The sequence below is a fragment of the Littorina saxatilis genome, linkage group LG12 (assembly GCF_037325665.1).
Source record: "Littorina saxatilis isolate snail1 linkage group LG12, US_GU_Lsax_2.0, whole genome shotgun sequence".
Taxonomy (NCBI): Eukaryota; Metazoa; Mollusca; class Gastropoda; order Littorinimorpha; family Littorinidae; genus Littorina; species Littorina saxatilis.
Genome location: NC_090256.1, coordinates 45,229,555 through 45,248,791, shown reverse-complemented (window position 1 = coordinate 45,248,791; position 19,237 = coordinate 45,229,555). Strand labels below are relative to the sequence as shown.

At 45.1% G+C, this 19,237-nt stretch overlaps 1 protein-coding gene across 1 annotated transcript; it reads left to right on the top strand.

The window, feature by feature from the left end:
- Positions 1 to 383: 383 nt before the first annotated feature.
- On the top strand, positions 384 to 18,754 carry LOC138982044 (corepressor interacting with RBPJ 1-like). Its single transcript, XM_070355256.1, has 10 exons — positions 384 to 563; positions 2,786 to 2,880; positions 3,145 to 3,223; positions 4,359 to 4,423; positions 4,795 to 4,946; positions 13,657 to 13,757; positions 14,285 to 14,370; positions 15,880 to 16,004; positions 16,638 to 16,736; positions 17,387 to 18,754. Exons 1-10 carry the CDS (start codon positions 492 to 494, stop codon positions 17,854 to 17,856), a joined length of 1,344 nt encoding a protein of 447 aa, XP_070211357.1. The 5' UTR covers positions 384 to 491; the 3' UTR covers positions 17,857 to 18,754.
- The last annotated feature ends 483 nt before the right edge of the window (positions 18,755 to 19,237 follow it).

Below are 19,237 nucleotides of genomic sequence, written 5' to 3'. Positions count from 1 at the left end.
CAGAGAGAAAATATTTCTTCAGTGATACTGTTGCAACTGAGGAAGATACACATTTCTATTTTATTCTGACCAACCGTGTTCAGCGGTTTGTGTTGTTTAACTCATAAAAAGTGTGCACACACACACACACACACACCTATTGCCAAAGATATGCATTCACTTTCATGGTTAATTGTTCAACTGAAAGCTGCTATAGCTTCCACTACTGAACCCCTGAACAAGCAAAAACACCAAGATAATTTGAATATAAATGCATCAACATTTTTGGAATACCTCATAAAATTGTGTGTTGGGAAATGTAGAGATGATTTGAAAGCACCACGAATAACAATTATTATTATTTGTCAACAGTTCTGTGTTTAGACATTACCGGAAATTGGGATACTTGAAGTGTGTGAGGAACGTCATTCGACGACCACAGAGGTGTTGAGAGCTGTGTTTGCACAGTATTCCATTTTTCATTTAGCAGTGTTGTCACAAAACCTGCAGCCATGGGGAAGGGATTTAATAATTATATGACCAAGAAGTTCTTTCATCCTTCGAGTAAAGACAACATTAAGCGGGTAAGTCTCCCTCAGCCGTAATTTTTCTTTGCCAAGTTGTGTAATGATTTCTCGACTCAATCATGTCAATGTTTTGCTCTCACTCTCAGCCTCAGTCTCACTCTCAGCCCCAAGCGTTTATTTGTTTTTAATTGAAGAAGTTGAAGCACTGACCCAAAAACGAGTTATGACACTGGATATATAGCTTTGAATGACTCCATAACGCTAAAGTTCACGAAAGCTCCCATCCTGTTGGTAGTGTTCCTGTTAGTGTTACGGTTTGTCAACAGTGACAACAGGTCCATGAAGATCTGATAACATAACATAACAAATGCGGCCTTATACTAGTAATAGGCTTTCCAGCCTTTTGCCTGATATGTTTTCAAATAATGATTTAAAATAGCATTGTTCATAATTAGTGTGCTGCGTACGTCCTAGGACGATCTCAGTTTAGTTTTAAATTTGTAGAGAACATACATTTTAAAATTGTTTCCAGTGTTACTGTTTGTCAAGTTAATTTTTAAACCTCTTACGTGTTCCTGCTGACACAGTGCCGTGGTGGATGGTAAATGGTTCCACACAGTTAGTAAAAAGAGTTTGCATACAACCTACCTGTAGGTTAATCTTAACATTTTTTTTAATTAGTTTATAATTATGCCCTCTTGTGCTGGAAACCTCATGTAACTGGAGAAATGAGTTAGGCCAAATAAAAAAATATATGTTGGTTTAGGGTAACCCGACCGACCCTAACACTTTTTTTTCATTTCTCAACAAAACAAAAAGTGTTGACACATTTTGCGAACCATACCGAGACTAAGGGAAGTAACCTTTAAAATCAACTAAATTTAAAAAAGAAATAAAAAATGAACATAAAAAAGCCGACCTACCGACCCTCTCTTTTTTGGTCATGTTACCCTAAACCAACATATATTTTTGTTTGGCCTCAGTAGCGCGTTCATCATTAAGTTTATATAATATTTTGTAAGTCTTGATCATGTCGCCTCGCAACCTCCTGTACTTGGCATATTATGAAACTTCAATCTATGCTCATAGCTCAGCCCCTGGGTGCCAGCAATTTTTGTTCGAAAATCGTTGCTGTACACTTTCTATGAGTAATATTATACAGGGGCTCACATCCACGTCGGACATCGGACAAACACGGATATTTTTTCCAAATGTCTTATACATTTTTCATGCAAGAGGACATGTCCTATTGTTTTAGTCACAAAGTGGTCATTGCCCGATTATGCTTTCATTTGATCCGTACATTGTCAGTACTTTCCAATTACAGTAGCTTTATTTGCTATTTTATCGATGTTTTGCGAAGCGATGTGTCACTCAAAGCAGACGAAACTTGGGGAGACTTTATGTGCTTTTTATAGAGAAGAGCTTCCAAGGGTCGCCACTCTGAATGCTCCTTCGCGGGGTTTTTCTTCCGAAAAAGCAACATGCCGCCGAAAAAAATGTCCAAAGGAGTCCTATTGACTTATTTTTGTTCAGGACAAATGTCCTATCACTTTTGCATTGTCCAGGACATTTGTCCTATGCCACCTCTCATGGATATGAGTCCCTGATTATATGCTTCTTAAGTTCTTTAAGGAAGGTGACCACACTACGTTCCCGTACTCAAGAATAGGGCGAACAAATATTATGAACTATCATGCCAGAGACTATTAGCTTTTTTCGCTGTTTGGTGTATCACTGTTTGTGGTCCTCCAAAGGTAGGCCCCCATCCACCACAATGCCCAAATCTTTCTCAGCATCAGTGACTTCTAGATTAAGACCATCATATGTTTCTTTTGGATTATTTTTACCAATGTGCAAAACTTTACATTTTTTGCTGTTAAATTTAATTTGCCACTTGTCTGTCCACTGGGTTAACTTATTTATACTGTTTTGTAAATGAGCAACATTTTCAGGAGATTGCACCTCCATATAACCAATTATAAGCCTTTGTATCGTCTGCGAAAATTTTTACCACACATTCCACAATATCAGGTAATCATTTCCAAAGTAAACAAACAGAGTAGGCAACAGATTGAGGGTATTCCTTTCAGTTACATTGCAAACTTACACTTAACAAGTTACAGTTAAACATCAGAAATAAGTTAGCTGTCTGTTGTCTTGTGTGTGTTGAGTTCTTGTCAAACAAAACCTAGTAAAAGTAAAACTGTTCATTTGAGGAGTTGATGATTGACAATACCACTAACAGAAAAATTAATTTGTTCCAATTTATTGTGCAGGTATGGATGGCCAAACAGAAAACTGACTTTGACAAGAAGAAGCAGGAAGACTTGATGTCCCAGTACCAGAGGGAACAAGAAATGCTCAGTAACAGGTAACATGAAATGCTCAGTAACAACTAGCATGTACCATGAAATGCTCAGTAGCACTAGGTATGAGGTTACAATAATTAAATGCCCAGCAACAGGTATAAGAAGACATTTTATTTAAGTGAAGTTTCTTTGCTTTTTTGAAAATTGATCTTTTTAACTAAGTTTACACTTTACAGAACTCTCAAACCGTGGATTATTTTTGCAGTACCAGTACCAGTATCACCAAGCCAAATTTTTTTCTAATTGTTGTTACATGTTTGATACAGGGCTCTGCTGGGTGACGAGAAGGCGAAGATGGGTTTGAGTTTCCTGTATGATGCTCCTCCTGGTATGAAAAACAAAGAGGTAAGTCCTGGATAGATTTTATTCGTAGAGACTGGACACCAGTGGCCGAGGTCTTGTCGGTAGCGCAAATAAGTTAGGTTACGCATGGAGTTACGAACACGTAAAGCCTACGTATTCCGTAGCTGCGCAAATGCGTAACTTGGTGGTCACGACGCTTGCTTTGTCGTTTGCGGAGTAATGAAATACGTAAGGAGCTAACGTTGTGCGCAAAATTGTACTATTTTTAGTGAAGGGGTATATCCCATGAAGTCGCGTCTAACTAGTGACATCAAAAGCCTCAAGGAAGTCTATTATTTTCGGCGATACGGAGAATTCTTTCTTTTTGTGTACTTTACGTCAAGCTGTTGTGTTTGATTACGTAATATAGTATTCGTTTTGTTCTTTATCACGTTGTCGAAGCTGGAGCTCCAAAGCACCGCGGCGGAAATTTTAGTGAAGTTGAAATCCACACCTTGCTAGAAAAAAAAGAAGCAATGCAATGATGATCTGTTCAGCAACATCCGTTGACGCCTGAAGTTCCGTCGCAAAAGCATCCGAAAAAATAACCTGCCCGCCATGTTTTTTTGCTACACGCGTGCTGCGCAAAAGTTTACAACAGGGGGGAGCTGTCGTAACTTTACGATGAACGTAGCAGCGCAAGTTTCGCTACGCTCGCGTCATGCCCACCACGTTTTTATCTTACGGTGTCCGTAGGCTCTGCGTAAAGCCGCTACGTAGCCGACAAGACCTCGGCCACTGGTGTGCATTGGAATTTGCAAGAGTGTTATATATATATATATATATATATATATACATTCTATGCATGCACAAAGATTAGAATAACAGGGAGTACCTTTCCTATAAAAATATATCAAAATACTAGAAATGAAACCGACACCTTGTCATACATACTGGCCAGTATTTCTTTTTTTCCATTTCTTCCTGAGAAATGCTATGTGATAACCATGTGTATGGTTGGAATGACAGAGAGACCAGTGACTGTGGTAGACTGGACTCATACTAACTGCTTGTGAATAAAGGCTGGTTTGGAAAATGCCTAGCAGGATCCCTGATTCATATTCTTACATCATGATAAATAAATGGATGTGTTTGTTTCAGTCATGGTATTGCAACTTTGCGTGTGCTTTTTTTTCAGAAAGAGGACGATGAACCAGAGTTCAAGTTTGAATGGCAACGCAAGTACAACGCTCCCCGTGAAGCGTAAGTGGTTTTTTGTGGTCTTTATCGCAGTTGTCAGAACTCTGTGGCATTCTCGTTTTTTTAATTTAATTTATTTTTTAGAACTTTAAGGCCTGGGGTATGATTTGGTTTGGTGCAGACGTTTCTTTTCCTTTGTCTTATGCTGAAGAGAAAAGGGTTTGATGGAGAAAAAAATCCTTTGCAAGATTGGTTGCTTGCCTATCTCATTTTCTCTGTCATTGTTAGATCTTAAAAAAAAACCCGAAGAAGAATTTCTTCCTGCGACAAAAAACTTTTAAACAGAGAACACTGCAAGAAGAGTTATTTAGTATGATGAAACATGAGTTGTGTAATTTTGTTTATTTATGCTAATGATGTATGATGTGTTACAGGTACGCCAAGGGAGATGACACGATCAGCGACCAGCCATTTGGAATCGAGGTGCGAAACATTCGCTGCATCAAGTGTCGGCAGTGGGGCCACGTCAACACCGACAAAATCTGTCCGCTTTTCGGAAAGAACCTGACTGCTGAACCACCTCAGCGTAGGTTTTTTTATTCTACATTTTGTGTGTGTGTTTGTTTTTAAAGTTTTCATTGTACATTCTGTGTGTGTGTTTGCTTTTAGAGTTTATAAATGGCAGGTTTACTGCTGGGTTACATACCATGTAAATGTCATCGCATATGTAAGCGTGTAAGTGAAGGCGTTCTGCCTGCCTGTGTGAATCCTGGTATAATCACTGAAAGATGTGAAGGGGTATATATCTGGGAGTAAGTTTGCCAGTTCACCAAAGCTTAGGAATGCATAGTCATTCATTCCACTCAAAAGAGGGTAAGTACGCCATAGCACAATCATTGCCTTTTCATTTGTGTTGAGTTCCTGTTTGGGCGGAGAGATAGCTCAGTGGGTAATGGCGCTGGCTGAAAACCAGTTGTCACTATTGGTGTAGGTTCAACCCCCACATTAGGAGAGGGATGTATTTCACAGAGTCAACTTTGTGCAGACTCTCCTAGGTTTCCGTACACCTCCATGTGTACGCATGTGCATGATAAAGATCCCACGTTTACAGTGAAAGTCTCACTTTCAGGCTTGGAAACATCAATATACACATGCAGGGGACAAAAAGGGTAGCGCTGTACTGTATGGCAGCTTGCTTTCCCCAGTTAGAAAGCTTGAATTTCAATGAGGGTTACCTTACAGGACAGTATGATACACATACCAAATTAAAAAGAAACAAGTCGCGTAAGGCGAAAATACAATATTTAGTCAAGTAGCTGTCGAACTCACAGAATGAAACTCAACGCAACGCAACGCAGCAAGACCGTATACTCGTAGCATCGTCACTCCACCGCCCGTGGCAAAGGCAGTGCCCGTGGAATTGACAAGAAGAGCGGGGTATTCGTTGCGCTGAGAAGGATAGCACGCTTTTCTGTACCTCTCTTCGTTTTAACTTTCTGAGTGTGTTTTTAATCCAAACATATCATATCTATATGTTTTTGGAATCCTGGTATAATCACTGAAAGATGTGAAGGGGTATATATCTGGGAGTAAGTTTGCCAGTCCACCAAAGCTTAGGAATGCATAGTCATTCATTCCACTCAAAAGAGGGTAAGTACGCCATAGCACAATCATTGCCTTTTCATTTGTGTTGAGTTCCTGTTTGGGCGGAGAGATAGCTCAGTGGGTAATGGCGCTGGCTGAAAACCAGTTGTCACTATTGGTGTAGGTTCAACCCCCACATTAGGAGAGGGATGTATTTCACAGAGTCAACTTTGTGCAGACTCTCCTAGGTGTCCGTACACCCCCATGTGTACGCATGTGCATGATAAAGATCCCATGTTTACAGTGAAAGTCTCACTTTCAGGCTTGGAAACATCAATATACACATGCAGGGGACAAAAAGGGTAGCGCTGTACTGTATGGCAGCTTGCTTTCCCCAGTTAGAAAGCTTGAATTTCAATGAGGGTTACCTTACAGGACAGTATGATACACATACCAAATTAAAAAGAAACAAGTCGCGTAAGGCGAAAATACAATATTTAGTCAAGTAGCTGTCCAACTCACAGAATGAAACTGAACGCAACGCAACGCAGCAAGACCGTATACTCGTAGCATCGTCACTCCACCGCCTGTGGCAAAGGCAGTGTCCGTGGAATAGACAAGAAGAGCGGGGTATTCGTTGCGCTGAGAAGGATAGCACGCTTTTCTGTACCTCTCTTCGTTTTAACTTTCTGAGCGTGTTTTTAATCCAAACATATCATATCTATATGTTTTTGGAATCAGGAACCAACAAGGAATAAGATGAAAGTGTTTTTAAATTGATTTCGAAAAAAAAAATTGATAATAATTTTTATATATTTAATTTTCAGAGCTTGTTTTTAATCCGAATATAACATATTTATATGTTTTTGGAATCAGCAAATGATGGAGAAGAAGATAAACGTAAATTTGGATCGTTTTATAAATTTTAATTTTTTTTTACAATTTTCAGATTTTTAATGACCAAAGTCATTAATTAATTTTTAAGCCACCAAGCTGAAATGCAATACCGAAGTCCGGGCTTCGTCGAAGATTACTTGACCAAAATTTCAACCAATTTGGTTGAAAAATGAGGGCGTGACAGTGCCGCCTCAACTTTCACGAAAAGCCGGATATGACGTCATCAAAGACATTTATCAAAAAAATGAAAAAAACGTTCGGGGATTTCATACCCAGGAACTCTCATGTCAAATTTCATAAAGATCGGTCCAGTAGTTTAGTCTGAATCGCTCTACACACACACACACACACACACAGACACACACACAGACACACACACAGACACACGCACATACACCACGACCCTCGTTTCGATTCCCCCTCGACGTTAAAATATTTAGTCAAAACTTGACTAAATATAAAAATGCTGACAGGCAGGATACTGTTCTGCAACTCACCCACCCAGTCCCCTGATAATGAAAGCATGGCCCACAGTGGTGTCATGGTCAATGATCTCTTTGCTATACATAGGGGGGGAAGGGGGCTTCAAGTGTGCTGGCCTTCTGTTATGAAAAAAACTGATGAATAACCTGTGTGCTCTGTATGTGTAGCAGAGACATTAAATTACATATTCTTACTCCGAATCACATAAAGCATTTGACTACGTCTGAGATGCTAGGTACTGAAAAAACGCTACCCATCAAAAAACAAACAAAGGGAAGCGACCCCTACCAAAAAGCTTGAATAGCCATGGTAACAGCCAGGTTCCCTGGGAGTTACCTCCCATATAGCTACTTCCTCTCTGTCACCACGTGACCGTTCATACTGACTTCAGCGTCTTGCAGAGAGGTTGTGTGGAAATTTTGTGCGCTTTCTGTGGCTGCCTTTGGTGGAGTTGTTCACTTGCCGGCCACGTAACCCATCGTTCTCCCGTCAGGGCTTCGTTTGGTGAGCCCGTTCTGTTTTTTCTGTGGTTTTTGTTCGTTTTCGCCTGCTGTTGCTGATATTTTGTCCCTTGGACTCTGTGTGTCAGTAACACGTGCGTTGTTGCCATTTTGCTTCTGTCAGCTTGACTGACTTGCTGTCTGTGGCGTTTAGCCTGTGCTTGTTCACTGTTTCGTTGCAAGTTTGGTTTGTTTCTGCGTTGTTAGTTACTGCTTGCGGTTCGTGTTTACGTTCATTTTCAGTAACTTTCCTTGTAACATTTTTTGCTTGTTTACGTTTTCGTTGTTCGTCAGCATGGCTGATTCAGACAAACGTAAGGGTAAATCCGATTTGAAGAGCAAAGTCAAACCTAAATCTTCTAGCACCAAGCCTTTGGTGGTCGTGTCCGACGAAGCACGCAATACCATTTTGACGGTGCCCATTTCACCGCCTGGTCCTAGTACTGTTTCTCGTCCTAGTTCTTCTGCTGTTACTCCGCCGCCGCCCTCTGCGGCTCCGGAGCAGGGGGCTATCGTTGCCTCCTTTTTGAGTTCGTTACTCCCAGAGATACGTTCCATGGTTCAGACTGAAATGCAGCGAGCGTCTCCTTCCGCTAGCGCTTTCCTTCCTGCAGAGATGGGGGGGGGTGCGTTCCCTCGCTTCCGTGGTGGTTACCTCGGCTTCCGGTCTGCATGCTCAGGCTGCTTCCGCCTCTACCACAGGCGTCTCAAGTAAGTCGGACCGGTCTGGCAGCCCTCGTGAGGCGTTCGGACATTCCCTCACGGGAAGCGGTTCATTGGCTTGGGGTCACTCCCTGCTCTCTACTGGCAACAGTACTCCGTATGGTGAATCTGTCGCTCAGCTTCGGTGTCTGCCCTCACTAGCCCGCACCCAGTGCCGCAGTGACGGGTTTGACCGAGAACTGGCCTCCGGGCTTTACGGCTCTCAGCCGCAGTTCTCGCATTCGTCGTTTCCGCCCCCGGCGGTTTCGACGTCTGCACTTCCGGCTTCGGCCGGACACGCTGTCCCTCATCCTAGCACGTCCGCGTGGCTGCAGGAGAGGGATCAACGGCGTGAGGTTTTTGCGTTTCCGGCGCTTCAACCAGGCAGGCTGTCACTTCCCCCGGACGGGGCCGCGACTTCCTCCCACGTACATCCGGCGGCTTCGGATGGGTTTCCACCTTACCCTATGCACTTTAGTCAGGGTTCAAGTCAGGATCACTTCCAGGATTACGGGTTTCCGGTTTCCGGTCATCTCGGGTATCCTGCCGCCGGCGTTCTGGATGACTACGGTCATGGCACTTCCTGTGACCACTCTGATGTGCAATCAGTGGCCAGTGAAGAGCCTCCTTCGGGAATGTCGTCAAGGCTGCGTGTCATCCTGGACACAGCAGCTGAGGTGACTTCACGTTATTTCCCGGAGAGCACGGCTGCGGCGGTGTCTCCCACTTCGGGGGTACCTTCGGCGATGTCGGATTTCCTACCTGCGAAGGAGGCTAATCCGTCCTTCCGCTTCGCGGAGTCGCCGGCCATAGCCTACCATCTGTCGCAAGTCTGGGCGTCGGCGCCTAGGCGGACAGGTGGTGTGCCTTCGGACCCTGTTCCTTTTCTGGTGCCTTTCGGCACAGTTCCGGAGCAATCTCAGCCTTGGCTGGCGACGATGGCACAGACTTCTACTTTCGTGCCATTGCCTCAGCGGAAGCTTGCGCTTCCTCGGCATAGCCGGAACCTTGTTGCGTCTTACGCACTTCCGTGTTCCGTCTTGCCGGTGACGCCGGACTTGACAGCTCTTCTGGCCAAGCCAGTCAAGAGCGACTCAGTGATTCCGGTGAAAGAAAGCACTCTCCTCTCCCTGGAGGAAGTCGGACGTCAGCTGTTGGAATTGGCTTCAATTTCCGACACGCTGATTCGGGCTCTCTCTAGGTCTTTGACGGACGACTTAGTCCCGTTTACGCTCAGCGAAGAGCAGAACGCGGACGACGTCTCCTCCCTCCTCACAGCGTTGGCTAAGGTAAACGAGGAGCAGACTCGTCTGTCCTCTTTACAGTACGCACACGCAGTCTTGGCGAGGAGGGAGTTGTTTCTTGCCAACTCTCAGTTTGCAGAGCAGGTTACCAGAGACACTCTCAGAGTGTCTCCGGTTGTGGAGGGCTCCTTGTTCAGCCAAATGGCGCTTGTCGCTCGGCAACAGGAGATTCAGTCCAACAAGGATTCTCAATTCCTGGACATGACTCTACAGGGCATGAAGCAAGCTAAGCCTTCCCAGCAAGGGAAGGCTCAGCCGGCCTCTCATCCCAAACCTGCTCAGAAGAGACCTGCACAGCAGAGCTCTAGAGGCGGCAAGAAACGGATGGCGTCGGGAAGGGGACGAGGCGGCTCGAGTAGCAAGCCTCACCCCCAATGAAGCGCTCCCGGTCTCACCACCCTCCCGCCCTCCACTCTGGTGATGGCGGGAGGCCCCTCCCGGGCACTTTCCCATTGGATGGTATCAGTAGACAGCCAATGGATAGTGGGAGTTGTGAGATCGGGCTTCCGTCTCTTATGGCGGGAGGAGAAGGCACCTCTTTCCCGACATCCGCCGCTCTTCAGACCCCCCTCCTCGCAGGAAGCAAGATCCGTCCTTCAGGCGGAGATTGTCTCCCTGGTGCAGAAGGGCGCGGTCGAGAGGGTCCTGGACCAAAGCTCACTGGGGTTTTACGGCCGTCTTTTTGCCGTCCCCAAAGCTTCAGGGGCGTGGCGCCCCGTCTTGGACTTATCTCTCCTCAACACGTTTTTGAGAGAGATCAAGTTCAAGATGGAGACGCCGGCCACGGTCAGGGACTCTCTGCGCCCAGGAGATTGGGCGACCTCCATAGACCTGACGGATGCATATTTCCACATTCTCATGCATCCGGCCAACCGGAAATGGCTTCGTTTCCGGTGGGGAGATCGGTCTTCCAGTTCCGCGCGCTCCCTTTCGGGCTGTCTCTCGCACCCTGGATCTTTACCATGGTGGTGAGACAGTTTTGCGCCCTGGCGAGGTCGCAGGGGGTTCGTCTGCGGGTCTATCTGGATGATTGGCTCGTTCTGAATCAATCCCAGATAGGCTGCTTGCAGCATACCCAATCGGTTCTTCGAGAGGCTCACCTGTTGGGTTTCTCGATCAACCGGTCAAAGTCGGAGCTGATCCCGTCTCAAACGTTCACCTACCTCGGGATGTCGTTCGACACGGTTGCCTGGACTGTCCAGCCCTCCCAGCGACGGGTGGACAAACTCCAGGCTCAGATCCGCTCCACTTTGCCTCTCCTGCAGGCGCCCCTCCGGTCTCTCGCCTCCATCTTGGGGCAGATGGAGTCCATGGCTCTGTTGGTTCCTCTGGGCAGGGTCCACAAACGGCCTTTTCAGGCAGCGCTGAAGCCGTTTGTGGACTCTCCTCAGGTGGACTGGAACGCCCTCGTCCCTCTCCAGGGATGGTTCCAGTCCGCGACCCTTCCGTGGCTGGACACGGAATGGATCAGCAAGGGAGTTCCGATCGCCCTACCACCCCCAGACTTGGATCTGTTTACAGATGCTTCTCTGCGGGGATGGGGGGCACACACGGACCTACACACGGTGTCAGGTCTGTGGTCGGAGGAACAGAGCCAGTGGCATATCAACTTGCTAGAGCTGGAAGCAGTAGCTCTAGCTCTAGTCGAGTTTCTGCCCCCCCTGCAGGCCAAGCATGTTCGTCTGTTTACAGACAACACGACTGTGGCCGCCTATATCAACAAGCAGGGAGACTCGCGGTCCCCGTCTCTCTCGGACAGGACCTGCGAGATCCTGAAGTGGTGTGCTCTTCACCACATCACAATCTCAGCCAGGTACCTTCCAGGGAGGCTGAACACTCTGGCGAACGAGCTCAGTCGCTCCGGCAGAGTGCTTCAGTCAGAGTGGACCATCACTCACGGGGCACTGCTGCGCCTTTGGGCTCAGGTCCAAAAGCCTCTCGTGGACCTCTTTGCCACAAGGTTCTCGAAGAGGCTTCCGGTGTTCGTCTCGCCATTCCCGGATCCTCAGGCTTGGCGAGTGAACGCTCTGGACATTCCCTGGACGGGCCTGGAGGCGTACGCCTTTCCGCCTTTCCCATTACTCAGCCGAGTAATTCGAAAGGCGGAGCTGGAGGGGCCGACTCTTCTTCTTCTGGTCGCCCCTCTGTGGCCGTCGCAGGTCTGGTTCCCGGACCTGCTACGGCTCGCCCACGGGCCTCCCATTCCTCTCGCCCTTATGCGAGGGGAACTCGTGCAGCCCCGAACAGGCATTCCACACGAGGAGCCCAGTCTTCTGAAGCTTCACGTGTGGAGGTTGTTCGGGACTCACTGAGGCGCTCGGGAGCGTCATCCTTGACGCTGGATCTGGTGGACCGCTCGCACAGGGCGTCCACAGCGTCTGTTTACGCCTCACACTGGAGGTCCTGGGCCTCCTGGTGCTTGGAGAAGGGGGTGAGTTCGGTGGCGCCTCGCTCTATGCAGGTGGCCAACCACCTCTCTTTTCTTTTTTCGCAGGGTGCGTCTGTGTCCTCCTTGAGGGTCCGGCGCTCAGCTATCTCTGCGACACTTAAGCAGATCGGTAGATCTATTAACGTCGGGGGAGTGATTGCAGCAGTAATCAAGGGTGCTGCTCTCAAGCAGGCCAGGTCCAGGTGCCCGTCCCCCAAGTGGGACCTGTTTCTGGTCTTAGCATTCTTGCGTTCTTCGGAGTTCGAACCGCTGCGGGAGGCTAGTCTGCATAATCTTACTCGGAAGACGCTGTTTCTTCTTCTGTTGGCGACGGCCCGGCGGGGTAGCGGGGTCCACGTCGGGTCTGCCAGAGGACATTTCTTTCGAGTCGGACGGCTCTGTGTCTTTGCATTTCCGTCCCGATTTTTTGGCCAAAAATCAGACTCCGGGGCAGGCCTCTCCGTTGGTTAGAGTCAAGGCTCTGACCAACGCGTTGGCTCCGGACGACCCTGATTTGGCCAACTGTCCTGTTCGGGCTCTCCGTTTGTACTTAGAGCGCACTCAGCCCGTGCGTTCCAAGTCTCAGAAGTTATTGTTTCTCTCCCTTCTTACAACTCGGGAGAGAGATGTCTCAAAGGTTACGTTGGCCCGGTGGGTGACTTCTCTGATAAGGCAAGCTTATGTTTGGAGTAGCACAAACAGGGGGGGGGGCGCTGCCTGCCTTTCCCCTGGACTCCCCCAGAGCCCATGAAACGAGGGCATGGGCATCATCGCTCGCAGTCCTACGCTCCATGCGCCTTGATGATGTTTTGTCTACTGCGTACTGGCGCTCTGAAGATATATTCCTGAATTATTATCTTCGGGACATTTCTGCCCTCCGCCAGGACGGCTCTCGTGCTCTGCCTGCACTCGTAGCAGCTGGTCAAGTTCTGACCAGAACGTGATGGTGAGTTTGAGTTTATTTCTTGCCCACCGCCATGTTGATGTTATCTGCTTTATGTGATTCGGAGTAAGAATATGTAATTTAATGGAAAATTTCTAAGTAAATTTTCATTTCATTAATATACTTACCCGAATCACATAGTGAATTCCCTCCCTCCTTCCCCGCTTGTGGTTTTTAGTCTTTCTGAAGCCGTATGAGCGGTCACGTGGTGACAGAGAGGAAGTAGCTATATGGGAGGTAACTCCCAGGGAACCTGGCTGTTACCATGGCTATTCAAGCTTTTTGGTAGGGGTCGCTTCCCTTTGTTTGTTTTTTGATGGGTAGCGTTTTTTCAGTACCTAGCATCTCAGACGTAGTCAAATGCTTTATGTGATTCGGGTAAGTATATTAATGAAATGAAAATTTACTTAGAAATTTTCCATTTAATGAATAAGCTGTGTGTTGTGTATGTGTAGCGGAGACCAGTACGTTCAGCCTGCTGGAGGGCCTGAAGGAGGAAGGGTTTCAGCTGAAGGAGAGCATGCTGGGAAAGTTCATGGCATCATCCTCGAGCGAGGTAAAGCTGCTGTGAAAAGTGGGATATGTTTTCACTTAACTCCTTTGTCAGCAACAGGATTGTTCAAAGGAACTTGATTGAGCATGAGCGGAAGTTAAAACGCAGGGCTGGCCAAAATGTTGTTAAACATTTAACTTGTCTTTCCTTTAGAATTAGATGGATTGGATTTATTTATTTTTTTACACAGAAGTGGTTTAAAAAAAACTGCCCTTGGTTTTTCAACAAATGAAGCATTCTGCTAGCGCTGCATTTTCTTACAGAATCCAGGTAAAAGAACAAGAAAAAATGCGTTTTAAGTGAATAAGGATAACAAATTGAAAGTTTACAACCCAAGAACATTGAGTAGAATTTGTGACATTAACTTGTGTTAACAAAATCCTTTTATTCTTCGGTCTTTCTGTGCTTTTGATTAGGGTTAGGAAACCCCCTTTTAAGACCCTGTGAGTAGTATTTGTGAGCTTGCCTTTGTTTAAACAAAAAAGTCCTTTTATCCTTTGGTCTGATTGTGTGTGTTATGTTTTGTGCAGCCCATTCTGGCAGACAGGGATGAAGAGGACCCAGAGGTTCAGTTCCTCAAGACTCTCACTCCCAAACAGAAGAAAAAGCTGCTCAAGTAAGTCATTTCGTTACATACTACATTTATATAGCTGTTCACCCGTTTGTTTCCCAAACTTGTACAGCCAGTTCTCAGCACTGTCCGTGTATGTCGAAAGATAAAACTTGTCTTTTATTCCACGTATATGCACTCGTGCACATTTACACACTAGAGAAAGGGAGAACACACACACAGACGGTGTGTGCACATGCACTGTCAGGAGGATGGGAAAATATTCAATCAAACACACAGGCACACAAATCTCAGCACATGCACACGGACATAATCATAGTCATAATTAAGCAATGCAAACAAACAGAGAGAGATGAAGATAGTCTTGGGACAGAGAGAGATGAAGATAGTCTTGGGACAGAGAGAGATGAAGATAGTCTTGGGACAGAGAGAGATGAAGATAGTCTTGGGACAGAGAGAGATGAAGATAGTCTTGGGACAGAGAGAGATGAAGATAGTCTTGGGACAGAGAGAGATGAAGATAGTCTTGGGACAGAGAGAGATGAAGATAGTCTTGGGACAGAGAGAGATGAAGATAGTCTTGGGACAGAGAGAGATGAAGATAGTCTTGGGACAGAGAGAGATGAAGATAGTCTTGGGACAGAGAGAGATGAAGATAGTCTTGGGACAGAGAGAGATGAAGATAGTCTTGGGACAGAGAGAGATGAAGATAGTCTTGGGACAGAGAGAGATGAAGATAGTCTTGGGACAGAGAGAGATGAAGATAGTCTTGGGACAGAGAGAGATGAAGATAGTCTTGGGACAGAGAGAGATGAAGATAGTCTTGGGACAGAGAGAGATGAAGATAGTCTTGGGACAGAGAGAGATGAAGATAGTCTTGGGACAGAGAGAGATGAAGATAGTCTTGGGACAGAGAGAGATGAAGATAGTCTTGGGACAGAGAGAGATGAAGATAGTCTTGGGACAGAGAGAGATGAAGATAGTCTTGGGACAGACACTTTGTGCGCTGAAGCCAAAGGAGTGGACAATGGGCTATGACACGACTTGAGTGGCTGTGGGACCTATTCTGCGATTTCCGTCAAAATTGATACCGTTGTTTCAGAGCCTTTCGTCATCATACACACACACAGACAGACAGAACCAGCTTTATGAATTAGCATTGGACATTTGGGATACATCTCTTTGTTAATTTTATCTTGAACTTGAAGTAAATTTAACATATCTTGATGAGTTAATTTTCAGTAACAAGTAATGTGATCATAATCAGTCAGAACTGTATAAATGTTGCTGAAGATTTGCTCAGTTCTCAATGTTATTTGCTGATATTGATTGATTTTGACATCATTTCCTCATCGTTTCAAGTTCGTTGTTATCAAAACATCAGAATAATGTGAAATAGAAATATTTCAGGATTTTGTTGTTGTTGTTGTTTTTTGAAAGTGAAATATAAATATTTCAGGATTTTTTTTGTGTGGAAACTGTGAAATTTCAAATAGAAATATTTTAGGATCTGCTTTTGTTTGTTTTTGTGAGATGTGATGTCCATTGTTTCAGAAAGCTGAACAATCTGCAAGAAAAGAATGGAGAGTCCAAGCACAGCAAGAGCAAGAAGGATAAGAAGAAGAAGAAAAAATCCAAAACCAAACGCTCCCAGGACTCCGATGACAGCGACTCCTCAGGTAAAAAACAAAACAAGAAAAGGACAAAATGGGGATGTTTGGAGGGATCTCATTGCATTAGCTTGTCAGATTTATGCATCTGTTTTCAGAGGAAGCAAAGGGTAGCTTTACGAGTTTAGTTATTTTGGTGGTTTTTTTGGGTTTTGTTTTGGTACTGTCCAAGGTGATTCATCACTGAAAACAAGTGTGCAAACATGAATGGATCTAGTTTGTTGACATCTTTGAGGTACATGGTCACCCTTTACCCCGTGGTATGGAAAGTACCTCCGTCAATTTCAAACTTAAAAAATCGTAGTAAAGCAATACTGCGAGTTTTCAAAATGATAAATGCTCAAACCTAGCAGGTAACCAATACAAATGGAATGAGATCTGCATCAAAGGTAGTGTTGTGTAGAGCAGGTGTTTTAGGGATCGGATAATGCACGCTCCAGTGGGATATTGGGCGCTGTGGGAGGGTAAAGAGCTGAAAGAAATTGACAGTGCAAGACATACCGTTGACCAGCATTGTACAAGTACCATGTATACTTGAGGTGTTAGCAAAATGAAGCCAGCTTTTATGTCTTAGTTGGGTTAAAATGAGAACAGCAGAAGCGCCAATAAGCTATGTGACCATGTTGTGTTGTTGTCATTCAGACCGAGGAAAGAAAAGTCACAAGAAGTCCAGGACGAGAAAAGAGGAGAGTAGCGGCAAGAGTTCGGAGGATGAGCATGAGGAACGCTACAGAGCACAGGGTATGTATTCACTTCAAACACGTTGTGCTGACACTCATTTCGGGCGACTAGCCTCTTGCTAAGCAAGATAGGGAGGGTGTGTATGAAACGATTTGGGCGCTACCTCGGCAAAAATTAAACACAATTCGTTGAGACTAAAAAAGTCTTCTGTGCTTGTCCGCATACTCGCCTACTGTCGCTAAATCCTAGTGCTCCTTGCGGCGAGAAATCCCCATGAAACACTACTTCCTCACTCAATCGCTTTACTTGACAAGTCTTGCCTCTGAGACACGGACGGACTGGTTGCTGTCAAAGCCACAAAAGAGCAAGTCAGGTAGAGGAAGGGAGATAATGTCCCCAAAACATCTTTCTCTTCAGTGGCATGTAGGGTTCTCTCCCCTGATTATTTTGGCGATGAGAGAGGATTGAGCTGTTCCTGAAGAATAATTGAAATGAATGATGGAGTTTTGTTCTGTGTTAACATTCTTTGGTTTCTTTCTGTTGGAGTAATGATGCTGTTTGTCAGTTGAAGAATTGTTACATTTTTTCTCTCTCTTGCCTTTTGTGTTTCTTTCTTGTCTTGCATTTCATTTGCTTCTGGGTCTTGCTTTTCTTCTTTTTTGCCCCCAAAGACAGAGCTCCTTTTTAACGCAAACTTTTGTCATTACCAGGGGCAAGGCCAAAGACGATTAAGCGTGAACCAGACTCTGTTCGCGGGAGCAAGATACAACGGCGTCAGAGGGACAGCAGTCAGTCCAACTCAGACAACCAACACCACCACCGTCAGGGTCGAGACCATGCAGAAAGTCCTGCACATCACTCCAGACAACAACCCATCAAGCAAGAGAAACTATCGAGGTCTCCGGAACCACGACGCAAAAAGCCCAAACGCTCGAGCAGCTCCAATAGCGACAGTGACAGTCCTCAACGCAAGAGAAAAGACAAGCACTCACATGACAGAAATTCCAAAAATGACAGACCCAACGGTGACAAACACAGAAGAGACAGGTCGCGATCACCTATGCACAGACGCAGGGGTCGGTCTCCATCACCTGAGGCACGACGATCGGGCAGAGACAGATCGTCGTCAAGAGACCGACACAGGGACAGTGGCTCAAGGAAGGCAAAAGACAGTCGGTGAAGACCTCAACTCAACTTTGCAACGTTAATGCTAGCCGTCTCCCTTTCTGCTGAGAAAAGCGCAATAGATAATAACGACTTGAGATGTTGGAAGAGGGCAAATGGCCAAAGGCAGTGTGACTCCCCCACTTGCACACCCCCCACACCCCAAATCTGTGAGGAAGTTGGAAGTTTATTTTGATAGAAGGGTGCCCTAACTCAAGCATGAGAATCTTCCTCCTATTGGAAGAATTCTTCGTTTTGAACCTCTCTGGGTGTTCATATTTAATATGAAAAATGGACTTATTAAATTGATTTTGAAACTGTAAACAACAATCCTTATGTGTAAGTCAAATTTCCTTCTTCTCTTACATCAGAGTTAAGAAAAAACGGGTAAAATGTTATAAATTTCAGATTTGGCTAACCATATTTTTTCCTTTTTGACCATTTTCTATTCTCTTGTCTGCTAACTCAGTAACTGGCACTGTTTGTGCCAAGACAGGTAAAATTGAATTTGATTTGCTCGACTTGTAGAAATGTTTGCAGTGTTCTTGTAGAGGTCTGTTTTTAGTACACAAGACTGTCATTCATATTTATGGATGATGTTAAAGATTGCATTTCTCTCTGTATGCTAGAATTAATTTAAAAGAATCTTTTTACATTAGAAAAAAATAAGCTGTTTGTAATGATCTGTAAATGGTTGTAATTATGTTTTATGATTTTCTGCATGTTTGCTATCTGTCTTCACTTGAAGTACTAATGTCTATTGCAGTCCTCTCTTCAAAACTTGAAGTCAGTTTTGTTGTGTGTGTGTCTTGTGATAATCATTGAAGTAATGGGGGGTTTGCAAATTTGTGTCAAGAAGAATATGTCCATCAATTGTTTCTGTACATGTAAATAAAGTTCACTAATTAAATAGATGTGCTGTTGGTTTGAAATCTGTCACTGCAGTCATTTCTGCAGAAATCTTTCTCTAACAAACACACTCACATTCGCCCCCCCCCCCCCCCACACACACACACACATATGCACGCACACTCTTTCTTCCACATGCACACCTTCTCTCTCTCACACACATATGCACATGCACACAGACTATTTTGTCAGCATTGTACTTATTACTTTATTCAGCATCTGCTCAAGGGTTTGTATTGCATCTTTGTCCAAAGTACATGGTAACTAGAAATACTAACATGGAGACACAATGTGTTTAGTAGTACACAGATGTTGCAATGCATCAGAATGATCACAGTCAGATACACAGTCACAAGACAACACAGACTACATGCATGCCTGAATGAAATGTCCACATAAAGCAATTCTCAAAAGAATGTACACACTTCTACAGTCAGATTCCCAAGGCTTTTACTTTTGGGACAGATTTCCGCTTCTCAGGACTTGTA